Genomic DNA, 21,086 nt, shown 5'->3' with positions numbered 1-21,086 from the left:
CATTCAAGAAAAAATTTATGGTCCGGTAGCTACTCCCTCATTATGAATGCAGTGGGCTAGCCCTCACATCGGTCAGTTTCCTCTTGACTGACCTGAGTTATAGCAAGTCATTTCAATTGAGCACCTAAACAAACCTTTGAGCAAATTAAATTGTGTTAATAGCCTCCCTAAAGTGCCCATTGCAGGATGACTCTCCAAGCATGGTCAAACAGCTTAAAAGGGTCTTCCTTTTTTTAATGTCTTACATATAACAAGAGTGAAGCATATCAATATTGTCCCTTCCTATTCAATCAAGCAATGAATAAGTAGATGGTCTATTGTTTCCTCATTATCCATGCACACCAAGCACACATTCGGAAGAGGTAATGCCTTTCGCTAGAGGTTGTCAATAGTTAGGATTCCTTTTCTACCCACAAGCCAAGTGAAAACTGCAACCCTAGGAGGTGCTACATAGAACCAATGGTGGAAGGAATGATCGGTAGTAGAACCCTGACTCCAGCTAGAGATCCTGTGACAAAGTGACTTGACGAAAAACTAACTAGACTTATGACAGTTCCAGACCATCCGATCCTCACTATAAAAGTCAGGAGTAATGTTCTTTAGATGATCCATCAGGGTGACAGTCGGCGATCTCCTCATTTATCATGTTCCTGCGGCAAGGCGAGGCCCAACGATTTGGTTCCCCGTTAGAAGAGAAACCATGAGCCACTACAACAAAATAATCGGGAGCCAAGCGAGCAAGTCTAGGGAATAGATCTTGTAAGGCCCTATCGCCACACCATCTATCTATCCAGAATTTTATATGATTCCCGCTTCCCAATGCAAAAGCGATACCAGCCCGAACAAAATGTTTTGTATTTTCAATAGCCTTCCAAACCCCAGAAGTTCTATACCTAGAAGAAACCTTCACGAACCACCCCCCGTCTTGAGTACCATATTTAGAAGCGATTAATTCTCTCGATTTGTTACCCTCTTTTGACCCAAACATCCATGTCCATTTTCCAAGCAACGCCATGTTGATGTCTACCAAAGGCCCAAGACCAACCCCTCCCTCCTTAATTGGCCTACAAACCTCGTCCCACTTAAGCAAATGGAACTTCCATCATTTGAGCTTCTCCAGGAAAAAAAAACAAATTCTCTTCTAAGCTTCTCAAGCCGCTACAAGACTGATGCCGGTCATTTAAACAAAGACATGAAGTACATTGGCATATTGGAGAAGGTTGTTTTGAGAAGAAGTCAAAGACCCCTTGAAGAAATATATCTACATTTCCAAGATATCAATTTCCTTTCAATTCTCTTGATGACTTTATCCCACAAATGCTTTGGCGGCTTCTCAATGCATAGGGGAAGGCCTAGATAAGAAGGAAAAGCTCCCGATTTCCATCCAAAAATGCTCGCGAGATGATTAAGATCTCCATTGTCGACATGCACTCCCAACATCTCAGACTTGGCCGCGTTCCCTGCCTGCTTTGTCCCTATCTCCCACTTTGAATCCCCCGCCTTTATTTGGAAAACCCCGGCCGATACGGGCCCGTTACAGGCGTAACAGCCGTTATTGACCTGTAACAGTCAAAAAACAGTAACTTTTTTTTTGCATTTTAAGCTCCGTTTTTGTTGTTTTTTTGAAACTTCTTGCTTCCAAACTGTTTCTCACTCCTTCTACTACTAATTTCGACCAACCTTGGCTAGATATTCGAGGAAAAAACACATTATATTGCGGATTTTATTGAATCAAAGCTTGGTAGGCCATTTTTCAGAAATTTGTCAAAAATAGGTATTTATACTTTTTTTAATATGTTTTTTGTTTTTTCGATTCCTTGATGAAGAAGGTTCATTAGACACTTTCCCGAGAAGCCACCGCCCCCTTGTCGCCTATTGCTCCTCCTCAACCTGCGGGTCTCGTGAGCATTTATCAAGACTCGTTGACGTGGGGATTTCCAATATCGTTGGACTGCTTGAGTCGTTAGTAGAGGAACCCCCTAGCGACGTGGAAGAATACTTCTTCTCATCGTCATCTTCTTCTCGTCGTTAATCAACCAAATTTTGGGGATGTGACCAATCTACAAGGAGGCCTCCAAATATTGATCTTAGGTAGATGCAATGCATGTAGTAGGGGGCCACCATGGATACAGGTCATTAACAACCCAAGGTTGCAACTCAAAACCCTTTGACCATTTTAAGCCTCAATAGAGTTCAAGATTTTGCAAAAGACTCTTTTGAGTTCGAGACAATCCATTATGATAGTAGAATCTTCCAACAAGAAAATGGCACGAGCTGCACAACACAGAGTTCAGGATAGAATTAGAAGTAAGACACTGGTGAATAGATTTTCTTCCTCCTTCCAGCTATAAATAAATCTATTGTTTGCATCCAGTGTTTTCAGTATCTTGCGATATCATCGATATATCAGTAGATATCATCGAATTACCTTGCTAGTTGAAGCTAAACCTTGACAAAGCATCAAAGGGTATTCAAGATGGGCCAAACTTAGGGGAGTTGTATCAAACAAGGCTCGTGTGGTTTCTAGTTTTGCTAACCAGACTGGCATCAGATACGCGACCAAGCATAGGGTTTGTTTCTATTCATAATGACTACCAAACCCTAATTGCAATTCCATGCATTTCAAGCTAGACTTTAACAATCTTAATTAATAATGCTTAGCGGCCATTCAAGAAAAAATTTATGGTCCGGTAGCTACTCCCTCATTATGAATGCAGTGGGCTAGCCCTCACATCGGTCAGTTTCCTCTTGACTGACCTGAGTTATAGCAAGTCATTTCAATTGAGCACCTAAACAAACCTTTGAGCAAATTAAATTGTGTTAATAGCCTCCCTAAAGTGCCCATTGCAGGATGACTCTCCAAGCATGGTCAAACAGCTTAAAAGGGTCTTCCTTTTTTTAATGTCTTACATATAACAAGAGTGAAGCATATCAATATTGTCCCTTCCTATTCAATCAAGCAATGAATAAGTAGATGGTCTATTATTTCCTCATTATCCATGCACACCAAGCACACATTCGGAAGAGGTAATGCCTTTCGCTAGAGGTTGTCAATAGTTAGGATTCCTTTTCTACCCACAAGCCAAGTGAAAACTGCAACCCTAGGAGGTGCTACATAGAACCAATGGTGGAAGGAATGATCGGTAGTAGAACCCTGACTCCAGCTAGAGATCCTGTGACAAAGTGACTTGACGAAAAACTAACTAGACTTATGACAGTTCCAGACCATCCGATCCTCACTATAAAAGTCAGGAGTAATGTTCTTTAGATGATCCATCAGGGTGACAGTCGGCGATCTCCTCATTTATCATGTTCCTGCGGCAAGGCGAGGCCCAACGATTTGGTTCCCCGTTAGAAGAGAAACCATGAGCCACTACAACAAAATAATCGGGAGCCAAGCGAGCAAGTCTAGGGAATAGATCTTGTAAGGCCCTATCGCCACACCATCTATCTATCCAGAATTTTATATGATTCCCGCTTCCCAATGCAAAAGCGATACCAGCCCGAACAAAATGTTTTGTATTTTCAATAGCCTTCCAAACCCCAGAAGTTCTATACCTAGAAGAAACCTTCACGAACCACCCCCCGTCTTGAGTACCATATTTAGAAGCGATTAATTCTCTCGATTTGTTACCCTCTTTTGACCCAAACATCCATGTCCATTTTCCAAGCAACGCCATGTTGATGTCTACCAAAGGCCCAAGACCAACCCCTCCCTCCTTAATTGGCCTACAAACCTCGTCCCACTTAAGCAAATGGAACTTCCATCATTTGAGCTTCTCCAGGAAAAAAAAACAAATTCTCTTCTAAGCTTCTCAAGCCGCTACAAGACTGATGCTGGTCATTTAAACAAAGACATGAAGTACATTGGCATATTGGAGAAGGTTGTTTTGAGAAGAAGTCAAAGACCCCTTGAAGAAATATATCTACATTTCCAAGATATCAATTTCCTTTCAATTCTCTTGATGACTTTATCCCACAAATGCTTTGGCGGCTTCTCAATGCATAGGGGAAGGCCTAGATAAGAAGGAAAAGCTCCCGATTTCCATCCAAAAATGCTCGCGAGATGATTAAGATCTCCATTGTCGACATGCACTCCCAACATCTCAGACTTGGCCGCGTTCCCTGCCTGCTTTGTCCCTATCTCCCACTTTGAATCCCCCGCCCTTATTTGGAAAACCCGTATCGGCCGATACGGGCGTAACGGCTGTTACTGTCCCGTAACGGTAAAAAAACGGTCATTTTTTTTTTTCATTTTAAGCTCTGTTTTTGCTGTTTTTTTGAAACTTCTTGCTTCCAAACTGTTTCTCACTCCTACTATTAATTTCGACCAATCTTGGCTGGGAATTTGAGAAAAAAACACATTATATTACGGATTTTGTTGAATCAAAGCTCGCTGGGCCATTTTTCAGAAATTCGTCAAAAATAGGTATTTATACTTTTTTTTAATATGTTTTGCTATTTAAATCATGCCATATGATGTGTTAATCATAGTAGAACATGTTAATGTGCATTTTATACATTTGGGGTGCCATTTTATATTTTTTTATATTTTTTTCTATTTACGTATGAATTTTGACCCTTTTTTTAAAATTCGAAAAATCAATTTTTAATGGTTGCTTTGTTGTTTTAATCATGTCATATGATGTGTTAATCATAGTAGAACATGTTAATGTGCATTTTACAGATTTTGGGTGCCATTTAATATTTTTTAATATTTTTTTCTATTTACGCATGAATTTTGACCTTTTTTTTTAATTCGAAAAATCAATTTTTAATGGTTGTTTTGCTGTTTTAATCATGCATATGATGTGTTAATCATAGTAGAACATGTTACTGTGCATTTTACAGATTTGGGTGCCATTTTATATTTTTAAAATATTTTTTTCTATTTACGCATGAATTTTGCCCCTTTTTTTAAAATTTCAAAAAATCAATTTTTAATTGTTGTTTTGCTGTTTTAATCATGCCATATGATGTGTTAATCATAGTAGAACATGTTAATGTTCATTTTACAGATTTGGGGTGCCATTTTATATTTTTTAAATATTTTTTCTATTTACGCATGAATTTTGGCCATTTTTTTAAAATTCGAAAAATCAATTTTTAATGGTTGCTTTTCTGTTTTAATCATGCCATATGATGTGTTAATCATAGTAGAATATGTTAATGTGCATTTTACAGATTTGGGGTGCCATTTTATAAATTTTTTATATTTTTTTCTATTTACGCATTTATTTTGGCCATTTTTTTAAATTCGAAAAATCAATTTTTAATGGTTGTATTTCTGTTTTAATCATGTTATATGATGTGTTAATCATAGTAGAACATGTTAATGTGCATTTTACAGATTTGGGGTGCCATTATATATATATTTTTTAATATTTTTTTTCTATTTACGCATGAATTATGGCCCTTTTTTTAAATTTTTAAAAAATAATTTTTTAATGATTGTTTTAATGTTTTAATAATTCAATGTTATTTGTTATTCATATTAGAAAATGTTAATGTGTATTTTAAATATTTGGGGTGTCATTTTATAATTTTTTTCTATTTTCGAATTAGTGACTTTATGTTTTTATTTGCTTATATTGGACAGGTTTTGCCTTGGAGCTTCTTAGGGTTTAGTTAGAATATAAAATCATCTTTATTAATATATGTCATACACTCAGACTCATATCTAATTATCTAGTGTCTACCTAAACCTAAAGAAATGTCTGGGTTTGGCCAACAACAAGTGATGATATTGGATGGCAACATTGTGAGAGGGTTGGTGGTACTAGGCACCAAATAAAGTGCAAGTATTGTGATAGACTAGTGACTGGTGGAATTAGCCGTCTCAAACAACATTTGGCACATCGAAAGGGTCAAGTTGCGCCATGTAGTAAAGTACCGAAAGAGATAATGCTTTTAATGCAAGCTAGTCTGGATGAGTCGAAGGGTAAACGTGCTGCTGTACAAAAGAAGAAAGATGATATTTTGAATGCAACTCGACAGGAAGTGTTTGGTCCTGAATATATGGGCATTCGTGATGAAGATATTATTGATTCTGACGAAGATTCAGATCGAGAATTTACTATAGCTAGGAGATAGAGCTTGCATCTAGCTCGTGAAGAGGAAGAACGTCGCCGCATGTTTGGCACGCATGGGTCAGTGCGTGATAAAGGGGGGGCAGGGGGAGTGGGAGTGGGAGTGCAACTGGAAGTGCTGCAGGGGGGTAGGTTTGGTGGGTTACGACGTATGTTTGGGAGTCGACGACAGACATCTTCACGTGATGCCCCTATACATTTGGATGAAGAAGTAAATGAGCCTAGGAGACCCTCTATTGATCCAATCCTGTTTAGGAAAGAATCAACTAAACAAAAGAAGATAAAACAAATGTGGAGTAGAACTTCCGTTGAGAAATTAGGTAGAGCAGTAGCAAAGTTATTTATACATGCCAACATACCTCCTAACGCAGCCAATTCTCCATATTGACAGGTGATAATTGATGCAGCAGAAGCAAGTGAAGGAATAAAAGCTCCAACGACTAGATTATGGGGAAATGGACAGATGCAGAGTATGCGGATGTAAAAGCATACGTGGCTACCTTTAAACCTGTATGGCGAAGCCGAGGATGCACAATCATATGTGATGGTTGGACTGGCCCAACCAGACGCAGCATGATCAACTTCATGGTTTACTCGCCACTTAGGAACTATATACCACAAGTCAATTGATGCCTCGAGGCAACAAAAAATTCTACTTATATTAATGGACTAATGGATAAAGTTGTGGACGAGATAGGAGAGGAGAATATAGTGCAGATTGTGACAGATAATGAAGCAACATATAAGCTTGCAGGACATATGTTGATGGATAAGAGAAAACATCTTTTTTGGTCACCATGTGCTGCCCATTGTATTGATCTTATATTGGAAGATATTGGGAAGAAGAAGAATGTTAAGGAAATGGTCAAAAGGGCAAGAGAAGTAACGACATTTATTTACAACCATAATCAAGTAGTCGCAATAATGAGAAAATTCACGAAAGGATGAGAGTTGTTGAGGCCTGCGGCAACTAGATTCGCAACAAACTTTATAGCATTAGAGAATTTATTCCAGCATAGGGGAGAGTTGAGTGAGATGTTCGCTTCCAGAGAATGGCTCAACACAAAACATGGGAAGAAGACATCAGGGACATCGGTTGAAGTTGCGAACACCATACGGGACAACAAATATTGGAAAAAGGTCAAGTCGATCCTAAAAGTGATGGAGCAACTAATGAGGGTACTCCGTCTTGTTGAAACCGATGAAGCACCTACCATGGGCTTCCTATACGATGTCATGGATAAGGCAAAGTTGGCAATTCAACGTGATTGTAGAAGTTGGGAGTCTTATTGGAAGATGATCGATAGGAGATGGACAAGACAACTCCATCCTGATCTTCATGCAGTAGGTTATTATCTAAATCCTAGGTATAGATATGTCCAATCATTTGTTCAGATGATGAAGTTTGTGTCGAGCTAAAAGTTGATAAGGAAAGTTTCCGCAGGGCTTGTGATAAACTCAAGGATTCCATTGTCATCTTGTGTAAGGAAGGGGCCTCCATTTCTCAGGTGAGAGATTGGATTTCAGAGACAACGGGCTTTCGGCCGGGTAATTATCAAATTAAACCTCTGGGTTTCAATGAGCTGTGGGTTAACGTCAGCCTGGGTATCAACCCAGAGATGCTACTGATGGCTGGCCACCTCCATTCTGGTGGTCCAGTGGCCCGTGTAATGAAGCGGGAGGATTCCCCATCTTTGGGATGGAGAATGTCTGGTTCCAGATTTGGGGAATCCCGTTGGAGCTTTGGTTCGACGAGTTTTTCATTTCTGTGGCGGCCTACCTCAGCAACTAACTCGAATTGGATCCGAAGACGAAGATGGGGGAGGAGATCGGTGTCATCAGAATCAGAGTTAGACGAAAGAAAGGTACCCTGCCACCTTCATCGCTGAAGGTGATTGTGGAGGATTGGACCCTTGAATTCCCGGTGATCAAGGAATCGCCGGACGATCTATTTCCTAGGTGGGGCGACCTTTGGCACACTAGAGAGGGCCCTCCGCCACCAACGTTGTCGGAGATCCACCCGTCTTCCATTGACGAGCGAGCACAAGCCCAATGCTCCTGCGAAACTCCTCCACGAGAACTCGTCAGGCGGTATATCGGCCATTTTCGAACTTATCGCGGGAACTCGGATCGTCTTCTTCACGCGAGATTTCCTGCAGCCGACTTCTCCTGCTGACCCGGTGCATCGAGCGTCATGCGCATTGATCTCAACCGAGTTAGAGGAGGCGCGTGGCGAGCGGGATCAGACCTCGGGGTCGAAGTACAGGAAGGGACTGCTTTATCTGGGGGATCAGACGGCGTATCCATCAGTCCGAGCGACTATCAACTGTAACCCGTCAGAGGCACTTATTCCCCATCAGACGTCTCTCTCTCCCTCACGCTACGCTGGACGAGTGTCCTCTCCCCCTGCCCGTCTGACGTCTCCCTCACGTAACGCTAGACACGTGTCATCCTCTGCCAAGGTGTCCCGTATCGGTATCGGTTGGCGTAACGGTGACCTCCAAAACCGATACGGATACGGGGGCGTAACGGTGATACGGGGGCGTAACGGCCCGTAACGGCGCAAAATTTTTTTTTTGCCAAAAAAATATGAAAAAATATGGATTAAATCCGGAATATTCTAAGCATTCCAAATATGCATTCATTTATAAATTGGAACATGTTTATGGTGGTGTAACGGTCCACTCTTTAGTGAGAAGTTGTATCGGACTGTCTGATGAATTTATGAACCAGATAACCTGAATTTGACTACAAATTTCATATATTTAATTTTCTAACTATCTACTATCAATGATAGATATATTAGAATGAATGTAATATGAAAATATCTTACATTTAGGTGTTTGCAATTATTTTTGAGGGCCAAAATTCATGCGTAAATAGAAAAAAAATATAAAATGGCACCCCAAATATGTAAAATGCACATTAACATGTTCTACTATGATTAACACATCATATGGCATCATTAAAACAGCAAAAGAATCATTAAAAAATGATTTTTCGAATTTTCAAAAAAAGGGCCGAAATAAATGCGTAAATAGAAAAAAATAAAAAAATATATATAAAATGGCACCCCAAATATGTAAAATGCACATTAACATGTTCTACTATGATTAACACATCATATGGCATCATTAAAACAGTAAAAGAATCATTAAAAAATGATTTTTCGAATTTTCAAAAAAAGGGCCGAAATAAATGCGTAAATAGAAAAAAATATTAAAAAAATATAAAATAGCACCCCAAATCTGTAAAATGCATATTAACATGTTCTACTATGATTAACACATCATATGGCATCATTAAAACAGCAAAAGAATCATTAAAAAATGATTTTTCGAATTTTCAAAAAAAGGGCCAAAATAAATGCGTAAATAGAAAAAAATATATAAAATATATAAAATGGAACCCCAAATCTGTAAAATGCACATTAACATGTTCTACTATGATTAACACATCATATGACATCATTAAAACAGCAAAAGAAGCATTTAAAAATGGTTTATCGAATTTTCAAAAAAAGGGCCAAAATAAATGCGTAAATAGAAAAAAATATTAAAAAAATATAAAATGGCACCCCAAATCTGTAAAATGCACATTAACATGTTCTACTATGATTAATACATCAAATGGCATGATTAAAACAGCAAAACAACCATTAAAAACTGATTTTTCGAATTTTAAAAAAAGGGGCCAAAATTCATGCGTAAATAGAAAAAAATATTAAAAAATTATTAAATGGCACCCCAAATCTGTAAAATGCACATTAACATGTTCTACTATGATTAACACATCATATGACATCATTAAAACAGCAAAATATATTAAAAAAAGTATAAATACCTATTTTTGACGAATTTCTGAAAAATGGCCCACCGAGCTTTGATTCAAAAAAATCTATAATATAATGTGTTTTTCTATCAAATACCTATCTAAGGTTGGTCGAAATTAGTAGTAGAAGGAGTTAGAAACAGTTTGGAAGCAAGAGGTTTCAAAAAAACAGCAAAAACAGAGCTAAAAAAAAAAAAGTTACCGTTTCGGGCCCGTTACGCCCCGTAACGGCCCGTTACGCCCGTATCGGTCCCGTATCGGCCGATACGGGTACAAAAAATCGAATCGGCCGTTTCGGCCCCGAAACGGGTAACGGTTCGTACCGTTACCGTTACGTATCGGCCGATACGGCCGATACGTAACCGATTTGGCATACCATGTCCTCTGCTAGTCATCTGGTCACTCAGGGGGGACACGTGGCCAAGCAGTTGCCTTCCCTCACTCCCTCTCGCCACATGTGCGATCCCATTTCGGGTCTGGACCCGCTATCCATGCAAATATCCTTGACCGTTAATCTTCCCACTTAATCTGATACCCGTCTATCACCCATATCCTCATCCATCCCCGCTCCCTTCAAACCCAAAACTGCTTAAAAGCATACTAAAATCTTGTGGAGGTTGTCTATTAATTCTCCCTTAGCTTCGCAAAAAAGCAATGTGCCATCGACATACTAAAGGTGGTTGATGCAATCCTCCTCACTAACGCCTCCGAATCTGCAAAACAAACCATTTTCTTCCCCTTTTTGCAGCATTATGCTAAGGGCATCGACTATAACAACGAAAAGGTATGGGGATACCGGGTAACCTTGTCTAAAAGACCCAGTGAAGCGTTCAAGTACCCTTTTGGCGATCCATTAACAAGCACTGAGAAAGAAGCAGACCAAACACATGATCCAATCCAATCCCTCCACTTCTGACCGCAACACAACCTTTCTAACATGGAATCTAGGAAGCCCCAGTTAACATGATCATATGCCTTATGAATATCCAGCTTACACACCAACTCTCTCCTTTTTTCCTTATATCTAGTGTTAATGCATTTATGTGTTATTAAAGCAGTGTCCAAGATTTGTCGACCCGGCAAGGGAAGTGACGACATTTATTTACAACCATAATCAAGTAGTTGCAATAATGAGAAAGTTCACGAAAGGACGAGAGTTGTTGAGGCTTGCGACTAGATTCGCAACAAACTGTATAGCATTAGAGAGTTTATTCCAACATAGGGGAGAGTTGAGTGAGATGTTCGCTTCCCGAGAATGGCTCAACACAAAACATGGGAAGAAGACATCAGGGACACCGGTCGAAGTTGCGAACATCATACGGGACAACAAATATTGGAAGAAGGTCAAGGCGATCCTAAAGGTGATGGAGCCACTAATGAGGGTACTGTCTTGTTGAATCCGATGAAGCACCTACCATGGGCTTCCTATATGATGTCATGGATAAGGCAAAGTTTGCAATTCAACGTGATTGTAGAAGTTGGGAGACTTATTGGAAGATGATAGACAAGAGATGGACAAGACAACTCCATCACGATCTTCATGCAGCAGGTTGCTACTTAAATCCTAGGTATAGATATGCCTAATCATTTGTTGCGGATGATGAAGTTCGTGTCGGGCTAAAAAATGTGATAAAGAGATTAGAGTCTGACTTAGATCTACAAATAAAGGCATTGAATGAATTAGATACATTTGGAAATCGCCTTGCTACCTTTGGAGATGCTCTTGCACAGCATGCAGTATCTAAATTGCAACCGGCCGAATGGTGGATTAATTTCGGAGAGAGTACGAAGGCTCTCCAAAAAATTGCAGTAAAAGTTTTGAGCTAGACAACATCTTCCTCTAGCTGCGAAAGGAATTGGAGTTGTTTTGCGCTCATTCATTCAAAGAATAGGAATAGATTGCAGACATTAATATTAAATAGACTTGTCTTCATGCACTACAATATAAAACTAAGAATGCGACGACATTATAGGAGCATTACAGCTGCTGATGACGGAGACTACTGTCTAATAAACTTGGACAATATTTATGATGAGGATGACCCACTTCTACCTTGGTTGGAAATAAGGGAAAAGCAAATTGAAGAGGATAGTGAAGAATTGAAAATTAATGACCCAAAAACCGAGCGCAACAAGAGAGTCGTGCGGATGTGTTGGACCCAGTAAGAGGGCGTTTATGCCACGTACGGATACGGCTCAAGATCAACAAAAGAGTACGAGCGGTGGTGTGACCGTGTCGGATGATGATGATGACCCCCCTGCCCCTGGTGCTGGCACTTTTGCTATATAGCCGTCTACATATCACGATGTCGATGAACATCGACGAGGTGGTACACAAGGTCGAACTTATGAGTGTACGAAGTCACGAGCTAGCAGGAGGTGGGTACATCTAGTGGTGCACCGGGTCCGAGGTACATCAGCAGGCTCATGGTCTTGGTTATTATGATGGATATTCTTATGGTCAATTGAATTATGATGGTTATACTGATCCTGTTCCATCACATTCATGTTGAAGTAGCCCTCCCGATCAATATCCATATTATTATAGATATCCGATCCAAATCCAAGTTACTCATCACAGCAGACGCACTCTCTCTCAAGATTCTCAATGCGAGTATGGGCACCGGATGGCTATTCGACGGCACGGTGGATATCCTTACTCCGGTCGAGTCGTTGCCTAGTCGGGATCAGTCATCCTCTAGTTTCGTTGATCTAGTATTTCCTTCGGCATTGGATATTATGGATATGCAGAACCTCCACCTATGATAGCCTCAGCCTGATGGTGACGATGACGATGATGTGGACGTCGAGCAACCACAAAAAACAGATTTTCATTTTGGTGGTGACTTGTGATTGTAAGTATATATTTGTGTTAAGGTAAGTATTTGCAGCAGACAGCTCACAACAATATTATTGCAAGACGCGAGTACACACTTGACACTGCCGAACTTGTATTTAAAATAGCTCCCCCGACAACCAATCAAGTAATCCTTAATCAAGTTGCAGGGGAGTATATCGACACTACTAATTTTTATTTTTATTTTTTTTTAATATGAGGATGACAGGTTATAGACAGGAATCACAGTCACATCCACAAGTATGTTCGAGAAATTCCTCAAAAATAATTGCAAACACCTAATTTAAGATATTTTCATATTACATTCATTCTATAATATATCTATCATTGATAGTAGATAGTTAGAAAATTAAATATATGAATTTTGTAGTCAAATTCAGGTTATCTGGTTCACAAATTCATCAGACAGTCCGATACAACTTCTCACCAAAGAGTGGACCGTTACACTACCATAAACATGTTCCAATTTATAAATGAATGCATATTTGGAATGCTTAGAATATTCTGGATTTAATCCATATTTTTTCATATTTTTTTGGCAAAAAAAAAAAATTGCGCCGTTACGCCCCCGTATCCGTATCGTTAATCTTCCCACTTAATCTGATACCCGTCTATCACCCATATCCTCATCCATCCCCGCTCCCTTCAAACCCGAAACTGCTTAAAAGCATACTAAAATCTTGTGGAGGTTGTCTATTAATTCTCCCTTAGCTTCGCAAAAAAGCAATGTGCCATCGACATACTAAAGGTGGTTGATGCAATCCTCCTCACTAACGCCTCCGAATCTGCAAAACAAACCATTTTCTTCCCCTTTTTGCAGCATTATGCTAAGGGCATCGACTATAACAACGAAAAGGTATGGGGATACCGGGTAACCTTGTCTAAAAGACCCAGTGAAGCGTTCAAGTACCCTTTTGGCGATCCATTAACAAGCACTGAGAAAGAAGCAGACCAAACACATGATCCAATCCAATCCCTCCACTTCTGACCGCAACACAACCTTTCTAACATGGAATCTAGGAAGCCCCAGTTAACATGATCATATGCCTTATGAATATCCAGCTTACACACCAACTCTCTCCTTTTTTCCTTATATCTAGTGTTAATGCATTTATGTGTTATTAAAGCAGTGTCCAAGATTTGTCGACCCACTACAAAAGCCCCCTGATTTTTCCAAAATCACCTTAGAAAGGACCTCCCTAAACCTGGTTGCCAAAATTTTAGCCAAGATCTTGTACGGCCTTCCAATGAGGTTGATCGACCGAAAGTCAATTAATCTAATTGCCCCTTCTACTTTTAGAATCAAGGCAATGAAAGTAGCTCCCAGCTCTTTAGATAGTTGACCCCTCTCAAAGAATTCATTCACGAAGTCCATCATGTCTTTCTTCACTACATGCCATAACTTTTGGAAGAACGCCATAGGGAAATCATCGGGGCCCATAGCCTTATCTCCACACATGGAATCGAGAGCATGTTTCAGTTCTTGTTTCCCGAAAAGGTTTATCAAGAAATGAAGCATCTTCCTCCGATAACCGCCTGAATTGAGGGCCTGTTTGGCCGGACGGATCCCATGGGATTAGGAGGGATGGGATGGATTTTAAGGTAATGATGGTGGTGTCAGTGGATTGGTTTAAGATCCATGGGATTGCTATATCCCGAGACAAGTTCACCGAGTCTGTTTGGCACGCCCAGCATATCCCGGGATTTTACTTTCCAATCCCTTCCAATCCGTCCAACCAAGCGCCCCAGGCACGATTGAACGGGATTAGGAGGGATGGGATCAATTTTAAGGTAATGATGGTGATGGCAGTGGATTGGTTTAAGAGTCATGGGTTTGCTATATCCCGGGACAAGTTCATCGGGTTTGTTTGGCTCGTTTGGCATATCCCGGGATTTTACCATCCCAGCCCTCCTAATCTCATAGGATTCGTCCGACCAAACACACCCTGAAGGTTATCTAGTCTAGGCCGACTCCAGCTCTCCCCCGTGAGCAAGGCACGATAGAAGGACACAATTGAATTGCAAATCTTGTCCTTGTTCGTAGTGTACACGTTGTCCACAACCAACGAAGAAATTATATTTCCCCGAGCTTGGGCACTTGCAATGTTATGGAAGAATTGTGAATTCATGTCCCCTTCTTTCAACAAAACCGCTCTAGATCTTTGGCGCCATTTAATTTCTTCATGTTTTTCCTTGGAAGCATATTTAAGCACAAGATAGGCCCATTTCATACTATCTTCGGAGGATAAGTTACCAAATTCTTCAAGGACATTGAGTTGATGAATTTCTCCTGCCATCTTATCAAATTCCTCCTCTCTAGAAGCTAGGACTTCCTTCTTCCACAGCTTTAGCTTTTCTTTCAACATTCGGAGCTTCAAACTAATTCTGAAACCTACATAACCTTCAACAGAAAAAGAAGTCCACTAATCTACTACAAGCTGGTGAAAGTCGTCCAATTCCAACCACGTTAATTTGAACCTGAAACGACGTGGGCCCTAATTATCATCATCAACCTCCAATAAAATAGGTCTATGGTCGAAAGCAACTCTTGGTAGGCCCCCTTGAACTGCAAGGGAGTACTTTTCAATCCAGTCAGCAGAGACAAGGAATCTATCTAATCTTGACATATAAGGGTTTATCTGGCCATTAGACTAGGTAAATCGACCAGAACATGACGGCCCACCCACTCAGAGAATGGAGTTATACTCTTCGTTACCTTACCACCTCCCAATTTTTCGAAAGAAAAACGAACCACATTGAAGTCCCCAGCTATGCACCATAGAGCAGCCCATGTCTTGCTGACCTCGTCAAGTTCCTCACAGAACAGATGTCTATCCTTGGGGGATCACGGACCAGACCATATACAACGGTAAAAACCCACCAAAATCCAGAGGAAAGATCTTTTAGAAGAACTAAAACAAAAAATATCCCAAAAAAAGAATCACTCCAACTCCAAATATTCGATTTCCAAGCAAGCAAAATTCTCCCTATCGCCCCCACAGCATCCAGAGCTATGTCTTGTTGACCTCGTCAAGTTCGTCCCAGAACATATGTCGATCCTTGGGGGGAACACAGACCAGACCATATACCATGGTAAAAACCCACCAGAATCCAAAGGAAAGATCTTTTAGAAGAACTAAAACAAAAAATTTCCTAGAAAAAGAATCACTCCCACTCCAGATATTCGATTTCCAAGCAAGCAAAATTCTCCCTACAGCCCCCACAGCATTCAAAGCTATCTCTTGCTGACCACGTCAAGTTCCTCCCAGAACAAATGTCGATCCTTGGGGAAACACAGACCAGACCATATACCACGGTAGAAACCCACCAGAATCCAAAGGAAAGATCTTTTAGAAGAACTAAAACAAAAAATCTCCCAAGAAAAAAAAAAGAATCACTCCAACTCCAGATATTCGATTTCCAAGCAAGCAAAATTCTCCCTACCGCCCCCACAGCATCCAGAGCTGCCACTCCAAGTTTTGAACCACCCCACACCCCCCCCCCCCCCCAGATAGAATCTATCATACCTTTATTCCTCAATTGGATCTTGGACTCTTGGATCACAATGATATCGACCTTCGATTTCTGGTTTGCCCGATCTTGCCCTTTTCATGCCACTTGTGTTGTTCATCACGTCATATTTAACTGAACATTCCAAATTTATCAACTCTCTCCATCAGCTTGGGGATTTCCTGGGTTTCGCGATCTAATTTGGTTGGAAAGTTTGTGTAGCCTTCGCCCTGACAAACAGGTAGAAATCGTAGACATCCTCATATCTGGATCCGTAGGGCATTCCAACCAGACCCCCAACCCTCTTGAGGACATCCTTTGTCCATTTGAATTGTTCTTCAGAAATGGTGAAGCAGCGCCCATCCGTCTTGCAGCAAGCTCCCCCGTAGATTACTCCCTGATTAGAGATATGCCTCTATTCCGTTGTAAGTATTGTTGCGCACAACGGAGTTACCATCAAAACTTCCTCCCTAAGCTCTTTTTCACTAAACTCTACATCAGAAGAATAAGCCCCAAATTTCGAGGGTCCACCGAGAGCATCCCTTGATCTTCTAGTCTATGTCTTCCTTAGAAACTATCGCCAACTCAATTCCATTCTCATCTAAAGTGGGCAAAAGAAGTTGCAAGTCTGCACCATCAGAACTGGATTCCCTTAAAATCGTCAACTATGCATTGTCTCCCTTCATATTTGGCCAACGTCTCGATGTCGAACCCATTTCGCTAAATGGCATTCGAGGTAGAGAGAAATAAGGGCTCTCGCATGTGACAAGAGAGGGAGCTTGTGCTGGCAACTTAAGTGACTCGTCATGTGCTGAAGTCTCGTGCGAGACATCTTCATTCGCACCTGCGAGTTCATCCACACACAAGCGATTATCCCCTCACTCCACACGTCAGGCCGGGAATTTAGAATTTTGAAATGTATGTTCGAAATTAGGCTCGGACCTTCCGCATTAAAACATACCTTCCATGTAACCCCCTCTCCCTCAGAAATTGTTCCCACGTGTTGCTTCGGGACAAGTTTGATGGCCGAGGCTGCATCTAGGCCCTTGCTTGGGTGCAGGATCAACAATTATCCTTCCCCCGTAGAACCCCCAATGCCACTTGTCACTTCAAGCTCGATTGGATCTCCACCAACTGCATCTCCGGCATTCTCGTTACCATCTATATCCCTCCCGACGTAAGGAGTTCCTCGGGATCAAAGGAATTATTGTTCTCTGTCTTCTGCCCCCTACCTAGCCTCCTGACCATCCTTCTCCCTCAGCCTCCAGGGATCCCCCCATCGCATCAGAGCTCCTCCTACGGCCTCTTTCTACACTGCCATTACCACCCTCCTATCTCCAACCAAAGTCGAAACGGAAGTAAGGTTCTCCAATCCATTCCTTCACCGCACCTAGATCCTCGCTACCCCAAGCTCCTCCCCTATCTCTGTCGCCTTGTCCATTTGGATGACTTCCCCTATAGACATTTTCCCACTGTTACAAAGAAATCCTTGAACCATAACTCGAGCAGTATCCCCCAGACTAGAAACCAACGTTCCTCCATTCCAAAAATGGAGTACTCTTCCCACTTGAGAATGCTTTTGATCGGACCATCTTTGTGAAGCACACATGCCATCAGCACGAGATCTTTGTTAGCTGTCTATGAAAGGCATATCCACACTTCATTGATGCCAATCGGCTTCAAAGTGTACATCTTCAGTCTGTGTCCGCAACAATCATTGAGCCACTCCCTAACTTGTGAGATTGAGGTTTCAACCTCTGTGATCGCCACCACCGAGTATTGCAACCATTCCCAAGACTTCTTAATGGCCCCGTGATGGAGACGAACAAACCGTTCTCCCCCAATAACCTCCGATGAGGCCCATTTCACAACATTATCACAGTCCGTCAGTTGGTCTTTGCTTGGACCTTCTTCATGATCTTGAGTGGTGGATTTCCCCGCAACTACATCTCAAAACGACATCATTCCTTTGGCTGTAGAAATTGCAGCCGCTTCCAACGGAGGAGCAAACGTTCTGTTTTCACACCTAATATGAACTCTAGCCATCTTCTTCTCTTCCGCCAACCTCCCTTTCCTATTTTTCCTATCAGGACCAAACCTCTCTCTTTGAACCAACAGCTTCCTCCCCCCAAAGGTCTCCCCGTGAAGCATCTTCATAGCCTGGGTAAGCTCCTCCTCCGAACTCTTATGGACAAAGGCAAATCCCATGTATTGCGCAGTGCTTCTGTCCCTTGACAGCACAACATCCCTGATAGCTCCCACACGCTTGAATACTCTAGAAAAGTTAATTGGCGCCCAACCCTCCAAGTATCCTTCAACAAACAGCGTCGGATATTCCGGTAAGGTTGAACCCCTTCCCGGTTTTACAATTGCCCTAGATTTTCAGCCCTTAAAGACGGTCCACGTCTCTTCCGACTCCATATCCTTCGCTCTATCCCTGCCATTTTCTGCTATTAGCACTTCCTTTCATTTCCTTTGCTAGTCAAGAACAGATGTAGACAAGTTTTGTTCTTTTGTTCCTCTTCCTTTGCTACAATTGGTGCTTGCTTTTCTTCGCCATCAGTGCCTTCCATTGTGTTCGTCACCTTTGAGCTAGACTCATTGCCGCCAGCAATTTTCCTTCACTACAGTTGGTGCTTCCAGTTTTCCTTCGCCATAGATTTTTAAACATCTAAATCCCAAAACCTTCCTCCAAACATCCAATTATCACTAATTCCCTTCTATCTCTAAAAATAAATAAATAAATAATTTCCCTTCTCTAGTCTCATCCCCCAAAACCATGTCAATGGAAAACAATATGCACCAAGGGAACCATCATAGATACCAGAATTTAATTCATCTACATATATGAGTACTAACATATATTATTTACTATCATGGACTACGTCCAGGCACACCTGACTCAATGCAACGAACCAATGAACCTGATCCGAGCCCCCAACCTACCCAACATACATAAGAGTCTAGGCTCGGCAGGCCAGCCAGCAGCCTTTACAAATAGACCACATTCATAGAGAAGCAATCTTTTTGGTGGATAAACACCAAAGTTCTAAATATATGTACTTCACCAATTACAACTTGGCCTTATACACCCAACCCAAACAATTATATGTATATTCATTGAGAATCTGATTCTAGTACCCTCCCAACTGTATTCCATCTAGTCTGTCATAACCGATCAACGGCAAGTCTTTGTTAAGCAGTCAGGTCACAAATTTTAGCTATGAATGTGTGTGTGTGTGTATTTTGTATTATTTTTCATTGAATCTAATGCTATTAGAATTTCTTCATAACCCAATTGTCAGTGGGAAAGTGGGAGCTACATCCAAACTCTCCACCTGCAGCAACCATCCACAATCTGAGCCGTCCATCAGGTGCATCACACCACAGATTGACCAGCAACCACTATCAATCAGATCAAATGACCTGCACCTGTTCGGTGATAACCGATGCACTGTGGATCAGAAGGTTAAAGCTACCGAATAGGAGAGACACTTGTACCATGATCGATCCGAGATGGGACCCACCAAAACGATTCATGAACGTGTTAGCAATCACTGCTATTATAAAATAAAGAACATCGACGATCTCGTAAGGAAACACAAGAACAAAAAATATAATAATAATAATAATAATAATAATAAAGAGGAGGAGAAAATATAAGGAGCAGAGATTAGGGTTTTGGTTGACGAAAATACCCCCATTGGACGGTGAGGGACTCGTAGTCCCAGTAATCCTTGGGGCGGAGGACGTTAACGTCGGTGTACACTCGAGCCTTCGACATGGGCAGATTGGTAATTAGGAAAGGAGATCTTCGATGCTGAATCTGGTGTCCGTGAGGTGCTGAAGGTTATGGGGTGCTACGCCACCGGCGTATGGAAGAGATGAGCAGAGAACGCCCGAGTAGGAAGGATCGGTCGTGTACAAGAACAACGAACGCCCCCCCGCGCCCCTCTCTCTCTCCCTCTCGTGAAAAGCTGGTGATGGTGCGGTCTGTGTCTTGTTTCCAAGAGGGTTTCTTCCAAGGCCCTACCCTAGAGGCTCGCCCAGTATTGCTCGCCCCTTCTGCCCCACGTGATGATCCAGACCGTCCACTTGGATATTCCTATCATGAATGCTCGATTTTGAAATTTTTGGACACGTTAGAGATCTCTTCGTCCATACTTTAAACGACTTAGAAATGACCTGTCCAGTAAAATGTTTATCATTTGCCTTCGCCTGAACGGTCAAGATTTTCTGTCGGTGAGATAAGTCCTAGTCTGCTATGGGAGGTTCTAGATGAACGGTCAAGATGATTAAGGGTGGGGCAGAGGAGACCAGCCTGTACGCGGGGGAAACGGATTGGCTACTCCCCCTGCCACCAGCCCGGTGGCCGATGGTCGGTGCTCTTTGGGCCCCACCATGATGTATGTGTTTCATCCATTCTGTTAATCCATTTTTATCGATTATTTTAGGACTTGATCTTGAAAATTTAGGTATTTAAATCTCAGGTGGACCACACTACAGGACAACAATAGTGATTGGATATCCACCATTAAAATCCTCCTAAGGCCCACTCTACTGTTTATTTGGCATCCAATCTGTTTATTAGGTCATGCAGTCCAGATGATGGGAAAATACAAAGAACAGCTTGACCTAAAACTTTTATGGCCTCCGTAAGTTTTTTAATGGTCGACTCTCGTTGTTTCTGTAATGTCGTCCACTTGAGATTGGGATATACCTCATTTTTTGTCTCATATTATAAAATGATCGGAAAAAAAAAAAAAAAAAAGATGGAAGGAATGGATTGTTGCAAAAAA

At 41.4% G+C, this 21,086-nt stretch overlaps 1 protein-coding gene across 2 annotated transcripts in view; it reads right to left on the bottom strand.

The window, feature by feature from the left end:
- The window catches only part of LOC131219005 (casein kinase II subunit alpha-2), a 47,621-nt gene extending 27,285 nt beyond the window's left edge, over positions 1–20,336 (bottom strand). The window contains exon 1 of one of the 2 annotated variants that reach the window (XM_058213957.1): positions 19,986–20,336. In XM_058213957.1, coding sequence (XP_058069940.1) covers positions 19,986–20,071 — 86 coding nt within the window. In that variant the 5' untranslated portion in view covers positions 20,072–20,336. The remainder of the gene's footprint in view (positions 1–19,985) is intronic. The other variant, XM_058213956.1, reaches the window with a different exon arrangement.
- Positions 20,337–21,086: the final 750 nt, after the last annotated feature.

Source organism: Magnolia sinica, chromosome 11, assembly GCF_029962835.1.
Source record: "Magnolia sinica isolate HGM2019 chromosome 11, MsV1, whole genome shotgun sequence".
NCBI classification, from domain to species: domain Eukaryota; kingdom Viridiplantae; phylum Streptophyta; class Magnoliopsida; order Magnoliales; family Magnoliaceae; genus Magnolia; species Magnolia sinica.
The sequence above is the reverse complement of the archived record's forward strand: the minus strand, read 5'-3'. Positions and strand labels throughout refer to the sequence as shown.